General features: G+C 46.1%; 3 protein-coding genes across 3 annotated transcripts; 2 read left to right on the forward strand and 1 right to left on the reverse strand.

Annotated features, from left to right (window-relative positions):
- Positions 1-3,140, forward strand: LOC125512180 (Ankyrin repeat family protein). The gene is made up of 2 exons (XM_048677263.2): positions 1-288; positions 2,358-3,140. Exons 1-2 carry the CDS (start codon positions 89-91, stop codon positions 2,947-2,949), a joined length of 792 nt encoding a protein of 263 aa, XP_048533220.2. The 5' UTR covers positions 1-88; the 3' UTR covers positions 2,950-3,140.
- A 199-nt stretch (positions 3,141-3,339) lies between these two features.
- On the forward strand, positions 3,340-6,306 carry CLPP4 (CLP protease P4). Its single transcript, XM_048677253.2, has 2 exons — positions 3,340-3,872; positions 5,571-6,306. The coding sequence occupies exons 1-2, from the start codon at positions 3,466-3,468 to the stop codon at positions 6,052-6,054; spliced, it is 891 nt and encodes a 296-aa protein (XP_048533210.1). The 5' UTR covers positions 3,340-3,465; the 3' UTR covers positions 6,055-6,306.
- Positions 6,307-6,400: 94 nt separating this feature from the next.
- LOC125512164 (zinc finger B-box protein) lies at positions 6,401-8,972 on the reverse strand. Its single transcript, XM_048677247.2, has 4 exons — positions 8,727-8,972; positions 7,857-8,029; positions 7,482-7,760; positions 6,401-7,216 (listed from the first exon to the last, which is right to left on the reverse strand). Exons 2-4 carry the CDS (start codon positions 8,004-8,006, stop codon positions 6,572-6,574), a joined length of 1,074 nt encoding a protein of 357 aa, XP_048533204.1. The 5' UTR covers positions 8,007-8,029; positions 8,727-8,972; the 3' UTR covers positions 6,401-6,571.
- Positions 8,973-9,450: the final 478 nt, after the last annotated feature.

Consider the following 9,450-nt stretch of genomic DNA (forward strand, 5'->3'; position numbering starts at 1 on the left):
TCCTCCGCCCGACGATTTCCCCACCTTGGTCCGCGCTCTCTCTCTCTCAACCGCTGCCGCGAGCCCGTGTGAGACCCGTGTGAGAGAGATGGGGAGACGCCGAGCCGGCGGCGGGGGGCGCGGAGGAGGCAGAGGCCGAGGCCGAGGAGGAGAAGGTCGTGGTGGAGGAGAGGAGGAGGATCTGCAGCTGCACAAGGCCGCGAGGTCGGGTGATGCGGCGGCGGCGGAGTCGCTTTGCGAGTCCAACCCTCTCGCCCTCAACTCCAGAGACCGCCTCTCCCGCACCCCGTAACAATATCCTTTCCCTTCCTCTTCCCCTCTTCTTCCTCCTAGTCCTAGATAGTACTATCCACTATCTGTCTTTATTAGCCCGGGCAGGTTTAACTTTAACCTCGTTTTCGAAAGAAAAATACTGTATTGCATTGCTCCTTTCGCGAGCAGTCCTAGAGTACTATCCACTACCTGTCTTTATTAATGCTGTAATTCTGCTATAGCTCCTTCTCTGATTGATAGCTCCACCATACCGTGTAATTCTGATATAGTGATGTCACATGATTAAGTGCTTACTTATTTACTTCATTATATGATTACTTGTGTATGCTGGCTGACTGATTATGTGCTGCAAGTTAATACCAAGTGCCCCTAATTTTTTTAGCTATTGGCCCATGCACTGATGCAGTGTTTATTGTGATGTTATATCCCTAAGTGACGCATTATAGTGCCTTTGCCATAGCTGCTGCCTTTTCAAATTAGTCTGCAACACGGTGGCACTTCTCTCCATCCTCTGTTCCTCTAGTTAGGTATATGTTTCAAGCTTGTTTTAATTTTCAGATGTGCTGCTACCTCTGGGCCTTTTTCATTTGATAGGATAGCAGCTTTGAACTGCTAGCTGTGGTCTCACTTACCCTGCTAATTTTGTATCTTTGGGACAAACCATTATGTTCCATCTATTGTCCTTGTTGGTAATTTTGAAGACAACTGTTTGAATGCTACTACCTCCATGCCAAAATATATGACGTTTTGGCACGGCGGTAATATCACACAAGCGGACAAGCCCCAAGAGTTATCTATTCCTCGTATATGGATGCTTCCAGCCAGGGGCGGAGCCAGGATTTGGACATAGGGGGGGGGGGGGGGGGCAAGCGAAGTTGGTAAAAAAATATCAAGTGCGAAAAAAAATAACCATCTAGTATTATAAAGGTTTTGCTTTGGTCTATAAAAGCATCAGTACATTTGAATTTGTTTAAATTTGTCTCTATAGTTGCCAGTAAAATCATTAATTGGTACCTTAGCTTATAATTATCTGTGAATGTAGCTTATTATGCAAAGATGAAGCAAGCTGTCTTGACGATTTTAATAGTCGAATAAATTCGCTTTACGTAGGCCATTGAGACCGAGAGAATTATAACTAGTCGCATCGACATGCTTTAAAAATGAATAAATTTGAATGGTGTGTGGCGGCACATTTCTCTTCATTAGTCAGAACTGAATTCTCCAAATTAGATACGTTGTATAAATTCGTAATATGAATCTTTGTACATAGATATGAACTAGTAGATGATAACTTGTAGCACGGCGAAAATTTACAGCACGACGTGCAAGATAACAAAAATCTTCACAGCATCATAGATCACAAAACCAAAGTATTAAGTAATTAAACCTGACGTATAAGTCTGACACGAACAGAAAGAGAACTGAGAAAGATTAATAGACAGGGTAGTGTGTTTACCATGGTCCATGGCTAGTTCAGTAGATCGTTAGCTGAAGCTTGAAGAATCGAGGAGTGAAGCACCTGCGTCGCTGTTGATCATACTGTAGCACCGAGCAGGGAGGGCGACGGCGGCGGCGCAAGGGCTAATCCCACGCACATGCTAATCACGGAAGAGCGCTAGGGCCGGCCTACAACCTAGCAAACTACGAACGGAGAGGACGCCATCCGGCCATTAGTGGGCTTTCTCATGGGCCCTTTTCCTTTTCTTCAGAGTTTACCTGAGTCAGGGGGGGCCAAGTCAGCCTTGTTATCGCTAATTTCCTGGTAGGTCGTGAATGCTAGTCGATCGTTAGGGGGTGGGGGGGGAGGCTCCTGCTCCCCCCCCCCCCCCCCCCCCCCCTGTCTCCGCCACTGCTTCCAGCTTCTCAAACTGAGTGTTTCATTTTTTTTATCTGAGCTGTGTATAGTGTTTCATTTGTGTTGATATTGATAGATTTGTTTCCCTCTATCAAACATTGCTACACAATATGGTTTCTGCATCAGTAGTCGTAGTACCAGATTATGTGATGTGATAAACTTGTTTTATGTCCTATCATTTTTCTCTGTTCATTTTATCTCCTTGACATAGTTTGTTTTGTTCATGTAGACTCCATCTGGCGGCATGGGCTGGGCATGTTGATGTTGTGAAATGCCTTTGCAAGCACAAAGCGGATGTCGGGGCTGCAGCAATGGATGACACCGCCGCGATCCATTTTGCTTCCCAGAAAGGTCATTTGGAAGTGGTGCGTGAGCTGCTGGCGTCGGGGGCCTCTGTGAAAGCAAAGAACAGGAAAGGCTTCACGGCGTTGCACTTTGCTGCTCAGAACTCCCACCTGGATCTTGTGAAGTATTTAGTGAGGAGGGGCGTGGACATCACAACAAAGACAAATGCAGGGCAAACGGCTCTACATGTTGCAGAGAATGATGACGTTCGTGCTTTCCTGAAAGAGTGTGAGCAGTCACTGAAGAAGGGAGTGGAGCTACCATCTGAGAAGAAGGATGATTCTGTAGCTGAGAAGGCTGATGATGGCAAGGTCTCAGGTGAAGCTAGAAAAGATGGTGTTGATGCCGAGCAGGGCGAGAAGAGGAAGAGTGAGGAGATTGGTGCTGGGACGAGGCCGCCGGAGGTGAAGAAGGCCAAAGTTTCACTTTCGCATCTTGAAAACGACATGGAAGAAGAGGATGAAGCAGACGACTAGAATCGAATAGCCTCGATAATGTCATTTGATGGTGTCAACTTGTATGCTGTGTTATCCATTGTTCTTTTGGCAATTTTGGAATGCTGGCAAACAAGTGTAAGAGTTTTAGCTGTCCATGGGCATGTTATACGTATCATAGTTGTTGACCAGCAGTACTATGTTTTGATCAAGTAGCTTATGATGATGATTTACTACTGATTCCCTTAAACCAAGATGATTTTACTACTGTGAGTACGCTTAAGTGCTGTGTTTCTTAATTTTCATGGAATATTATCTGCTGTCTGTGTTGCAATCTCAATTCCTCTTTTGAGCTTGTTGTAATTTCAAACAAGAGGGAAGAAAAGAAAGACAACGGCCCAACACATTGACGAAGGAATAGGCCCAAACGGGAAGAAGGCAGTAGTCCTGGTGAGTTATCCACTCCTTCCATCTACTCTCTCACACTCAGAGGGAGGAGACAAGGAGCACTCCGCCGCCGCCGGCTGCTCCGTAACCCACGAAGCTAGATAGATAAGCATGGCGGCCACCAGCGCGAGTGCCGGTGCCTCCCTCTCCGTCACGGCTGCCGCTCACCGCCTCAGGCACCGGCAGCTATGCGCTTGCGCACGTGGGCCCGCGACGCGACCGCATCCCCTCCTCAAGCTGAACCGCCGCAGCTACGCGGTCGCGGCGTCGTCGGCGGCGGCCATGTCTCCTCTGTCCCTGTGGGAAGGCCAAGGCATCCGGGCGGAGTTGGATGCGCCGGGAGGAGTTGCCAGCGGTGACGTCATGGGCCTTCTTCTCCGGGAGCGCATCATCTTCCTCGGCAACGAGATCGAGGACTTCCTCGCCGACGCCGTCGTCAGCCAGCTCCTCCTCCTCGACGCCATGGACTCCGAGTCTGACATCCGGCTCTTCGTCAACTCCCCCGGTGGATCACTCAGGTCGCCTCCCAATGCATCACTCCCTTCCCTCGGTTTGTGTAGGGTTGAATTTACTTACCATCTCAACAAGGGATGCCTTTTGTGGTCTTACATTATTCCACGTGGTCATCTTGTGGGCAAATTATTTTGTCCAGATATACTAATTCGATTCGTGATAGTATTCACTCCCGGCTGTTTGATTTGATATAGGCTGCACTAATCAAAATCATGACCTGCATTCTAGTAGACTCATCAAGTCGATTCACAGTAGTAGACCATCTTTTTATCAGACAATATCTTGCTGGATAAGAGTTTGCTGGCCATGATCAATGTGACACTGACACACCTTCAGACTGTAATACCACCTATAAACCTATTTGCTAAAATCTGCACTAATCTCCGAATGATACTTTACTGACTATCCTCGAGTCACCCTCTTGCTAGACCTTTTATGTATTTTAATAATTTGCCATCCCCGCAGAAGGTTACTATTCATTCAATTTTGTTTTACAATCTTCTGGTCCGAGCAGGGGCGGAAATCTTATTCTTCACCGCGTCAACAATTCTAGATTGCAAATATTATCTTCGTTGTTACTTCATTAAACTAGGCTTTTGTTATCCCTAAAATAATTCCAGTTTGATTGTATTATTGTCTAATCCAGTGGGTCGTTTCTATACTCGTAATTGCTGAAACGGAAAAAAGGTTGACAAAAAAATCCTAGTGTAACCTACCTATGGTAACACCTAAGTTAACCACTGAAATCTAGGCCATAACTAAAATCTAGAATTGAATGGAGTGACTAACTCAAATCCGCATCGGGCAACTTGTTCTCTATGATGATCAAACAGTATGTAAGTTTGTGTCAGTAGGTCGCTGCTTATTGGCTTGCTATATCAGCCGAATTAAACTCTTAGCAATATCAACATCGAGCACCTTGTTGTCTGTGATGATCAAACAATATTTAAGCTTGTATCATTAGCTTGCTACTTATTGGCTTGTTATGAGATCAGCTGAATGTAACTTTTTGGTAATACCTGCATTGAACACCTTGTTCTCTGTGATGATCAAACAGTATGTAAACTTCTATCACTAGCTCGTTTCTTTTGGCTTGTTATAAGATTAGCTAGATGAAACTCTTTAGTACTACGCCAATATGGGCATATGATTACAGTTCTTCTATATATTTGCATTTTGTACAGACCCCTCGTTTCTGTGAAAATAAAATATTCTGCTTGATGCCTGGAGTTTGTAATGATATATGTTGCACCTTATGAATGATGTTTTTCTTGTTTATATGTGCGTAACATTCATCTCTCTTTCAAGGTATCACATTTGACTAGTTGACTATTAATTGGCTTTGAATGCCCTGTTATTGACTTGGAAGACCCTATTGTTAGTTGACTTGGAGTGCCCTCTTCTAGTTTGGTATGAGTGGTGGGAAAAGAATAGTCCTGTCCAAAGGACTAGTTCATGGAACCAGAACAAGTTTTGGACATAAGCAAAGTCAAACTTTGACTACTAGTAGAATGGGCATTTGAAATATTATGTGTAGATTTATTTGGAATATTTGAGGTCTAAAACAACACTATTGGAGAACGAGAGGAGTTTTAGGCTAGCCTTGCCATTACGGTGAAGTGCGTGCAATAGTGGCCTTTGCATATCTGTTGATACAGACTAGTTGCATTTTGTGACTTGACTTTTTTTGTTTTACATTTCAGTGCGACAATGGCTATCTTTGATGTAATGCAGCTGGTGAGGGCAGATGTATCCACTATTGGAATGGGCATAGCTGGATCCACAGCTTCTATAATCCTTGGTGGTGGCGCAAAGGGCAAACGATTCGCCATGCCCAACACCAGGATTATGATGCATCAGCCCGTGGGAGGCGCGAGTGGCCAGGCCTTGGATGTAGAGGTCCAAGCCAAGGAAATTCTGGCTAGCAAGAGGAATGTCATCCGGCTGATTTCAGGCTTCACGGGGCGCACACTGGAGCAGGTAGAGAAAGACATCGATAGGGACCGATACATGGGTCCTCTTGAGGCTGTCGATTATGGGATCATCGATGGCGTGATCGACGAAGACAGCATCATGCCACTTGAGCCGGTTCCGGAGAGGGTGAAGCCTAAGTACAACTACGAGGAAATGTACAAGGACCCTCAGAAGTTCCTTACGCCGCATGTCCCAGACGATGAGATATACTAAAGCTAGCTTGAGCTTTCGTCAAACAAAGATGATGTAATCCTTAGCAGTAGACTTTATCTGCCGTTGCATTAGGTGTGATGGTGTAGCTGTTGTGTTTTGGCATTTGACCAAGCAAATGAAAGCACATGGAACTTAAAACTGGTCTAACCAGCTAGCCTCGTCGAATGTATTCTGCACAGCAAGCAACTGCTGGAGCTTTTGTCAAAAGTTTGTAACACTTGTTTTACTACTAATTGGCTGTTGCATTTGGTATGTTGGGAGCTGTTGTGTTCTGGCTTTTGACCAAGCAAATGAAAGCATATGGAACATAGAAATAGTCTAATCAGCCAACCTTGCTGCAAAGAAGAAACCAAAGGACACGGTGAAATTTATTGATTGCACCCAAACTCATGTGGGGAGAAGAATCCAATGTAGCCAGTAATCCTTTACAAGACACAATAACAATGAATACAAGAAACAATTTCTGAAACTCTTGATACAATTATCACAGCCGCCGCAACGAAGCATGATCATCTCATCAATACATGGCACCAACAGTCGGAACCAGGGCTGGAGACACGCCGCCTTTGACCCTAAGGCCGAGCGGGTCCCAGAGCTGGACAGCACCTGAGCTCCCAGTTTTCAGGCTCACCGGAGCTTCAATCCGGGTAGCATGTTCATGGCCATGGCCCTCTGCTGCTAATTTTGCCCTCTTCAATCTGATACGTTCAGCTCTTGAACCAATTGTCTGACCCAATATTGAGGCAGCTATGGTAAGGGCCATGGCGCTCTTCGGCATCAGGATGGACTTCCTCAGCATCCCTATGAAAGGCACTGCAGCATGGACCGCCGCAAACCATTGCACTGAAAACTTCGTGGTGTGCTCCCTCCAGATGCCAAGAGGAACATTGGCTGCCATACCGAGCAGTGCGATCACCACTACTTTTGTCGGTAGGGGCTGAGGGCGAAGCCCCTTTGCAAACGCCGTGCGGGATATTGCTGCACGGGCAGCAACAATTGCAGGAGGGCACGTCAGTTTCATACCAGCTGGGGGCGCCAGCAGCTTTGCGACAAGAGGCACGACTCCACCAATTGCTCTATATGACTTTGCAAGAGGGCATTGACCATTTTCCAGCCAGTCATTGCTCATCGCTTCATGATTGTTATTAGACTGGCCTTTATTCTGAAATGACAAGGAAAGCAAAATCAGGTAAATGAATGGCATGCTCCAATTCTAAGGAATAACCTTATATTCGTTGCTCGTTTTAATAAGCTCCATGTCTGGTAGTTCAAAAATATCATGTGAAGCTTGCATCAAAGATAGATTTGCTTTCTTTTGGTACTAAAAAACTGGTCTTGTCTAAAGGCTGGTAATGAAACTTTCTAACACAAGGATGATAATTTGAAGGATAGAACAAATGCACGAGGAAAAGAGGAACCATAATTACCTGGGGGAGGTTGTTGGGATTCTTCTTGTTGGAGTTCTGCTTATTGCGCTTGTTTGAGAAATCACCGAAGCTGAAAAAGCCTCCGAATCCTGAGAGACTGATGGTAGCTGCTTTGGCTGCCAAGGGGTTAAATTCTGGAGCGGGCTTTGGCAGAGGCTTCTCAATATGTGCAAACGCTCCTTCTGAAAGTGGAACAACCCCGTCTCTGCCGTGGAAAACTCGAAATGCCGTGTCAAAGTTGGGCCCGTCTTCAAAAATTGGACCCTTTGCTCCGGTTGCCTTCACGAGCAGAAAATGATAAAGTTTAGCAAGCAAATAAATAACATACATACACTTATATATTCAGATAAAGAGGGGTGGATGGTAAGGACATACCGGAGTGGGGAAATTAATGGATGTCAAGGAAAAACTTGTAGGCTCGTTGATGTTCCTCAGGAATGGGCATTTATCAATTCCTTGTTGGACAACATTACTGTCTTCCGAGCACATTGGGTCGCCGAAAGCTCTTTGGAAAAAGGAATCCATGTGAACAACAGCAGCAACCTAGCCTGTGAGGTGAGAGTAATATGAGACAAGAGATGGTATATGCCAGAACTGCAAGAGATGCAGCTGCCAGTCACCCTATGGTGGGAGCGCCATGATCAGAACTTATGAAATCAATAAAAGTATCTTCTTTAGCACCGACAGAATTGATAGGCTGTGGATAGACAGATTAACTCAATACAGTCTGATTAAATTTCATCCCTGGGTGCATATGGTCGGATTGGTTGACAGTAGTCATAAACAATTTGTTAATCCATGGTGATTGAGTCATCGAACTAATCACCTAATAAAACAAGCACTACACAGAGACCCGCCAACCAACCCGCAACCACCCCTGTTACTAATCAGTATCGGCTCTTTCATCTTCTTGGTTGGAATGAAAAAAAAACGAAATGATGCAAAATTAATTTCATTCCATGATTGCCGGCTGGAAGCCGGGCACCGAATCAGGGGAAATGATAGGGGCAAGGATCACGGTAGATTTGCTCGGAATCGCAATTCGATCCCACTCGCTGTGAGATGTTTAATCTCGCAGGGCGATCAACGAATCGACCGGCCCGGCCACCCATCCTCCCAAATCGAATTCGACGAGGGGGGTGCTAATCATGCAGAGCAACCAATCAACCAACCCATACGCCCGTCCTAAAATCGAATTCGACGCAGCTAGTGGTAGAGGAGGCAGGAGAGAGGAGAGAGAGTAACCTGGAAACTGAAGCGCAGGAGAGGAGGAGGCAGACGAGGAGGCAGACGAGGAGGCGAGGCGGGCGGGCGGCTCTCGATTTTTGGTGTGGTCGTGTGGAGAGCACAGGCGAGATGAGGAGAGACGAGGAGGGGGAGGGGGTGGGAGGCGACTCCGAGAGGGAGGGATTGGTTGGGTAGTTGTTGGGTGCGGTGGTTGGCACGCACACCCATCAGCACATGCGTAGACAGGGAAACGGGGGTGGGTTCGGAAGGTTTGACCCTGTGTTGTGACTCGGCCAAGCGACAGCGAATTGCAATTCACGCACGCGGCGCTCGCACTGACTGCGTCTGCGCTGCAGCCGCCCCACTGCTTCTTCTTCCTTGCGTCGTGTTCCACCCCCTCTCGCCGTCCGTGTTGACCCTGCCAAGCGGTGGTGGTACCAGCAGCCTTCCCGCGTTCCCTCTTCTTCGAGTGAGAATCTAGCTTGCGTTCCCACGTCAAAATCAAAAGTAAAAATAAAAAATGGCGCACCCAACAATTTGTAAGATGATACGAATGTAACACATATACTCCCTCTGTTTCATAATATAAAATCTTATTAGTTGAATTTACAACGGAGGGAGTATAAGAGAAAACGGTACTCACAAGGTTAGTATTTATCTCAAAAATAACAACTTTGTGCCACATAATACGGTTTCTGACGGTAAGTCTTGATTTTTTTTCTAGGGGTACATCAACGACATT

This window comes from Triticum urartu, chromosome 1A (assembly GCF_056163025.1).
Source record: "Triticum urartu cultivar PI428250 chromosome 1A, HENAU_Tu73, whole genome shotgun sequence".
Lineage (NCBI taxonomy): Eukaryota > Viridiplantae > Streptophyta > Magnoliopsida > Poales > Poaceae > Triticum > Triticum urartu.

What these genes read in the sequence shown, in the direction of transcription:
- LOC125512180 (XM_048677263.2), top strand. Translation starts at nt 89, where the DNA reads ATGGGGAGACGCCGAGCCGGCGGCGGGGGGCGCGGAGGAGGCAGAGGC. An exon ending in GACCGCCTCTCCCGCACCCC is followed by an intron (nt 289 to 2,357) that starts GTAACAATATCC and finishes TTGTTCATGTAG; the next exon opens with ACTCCATCTGGCGGCATGGG.
- CLPP4 (XM_048677253.2), top strand. Translation starts at nt 3,466, where the DNA reads ATGGCGGCCACCAGCGCGAGTGCCGGTGCCTCCCTCTCCGTCACGGCT. An exon ending in TCCCCCGGTGGATCACTCAG is followed by an intron (nt 3,873 to 5,570) that starts GTCGCCTCCCAA and finishes TTTACATTTCAG; the next exon opens with TGCGACAATGGCTATCTTTG.
- LOC125512164 (XM_048677247.2), bottom strand. Translation starts at nt 8,006, where the DNA reads ATGGATTCCTTTTTCCAAAGAGCTTTCGGCGACCCAATGTGCTCGGAA. An exon ending in CCATTAATTTCCCCACTCCG is followed by an intron (nt 7,761 to 7,856) that starts GTATGTCCTTAC and finishes CTGCTCGTGAAG; the next exon opens with GCAACCGGAGCAAAGGGTCC. An exon ending in ATCCCAACAACCTCCCCCAG is followed by an intron (nt 7,217 to 7,481) that starts GTAATTATGGTT and finishes TTGTCATTTCAG; the next exon opens with AATAAAGGCCAGTCTAATAA.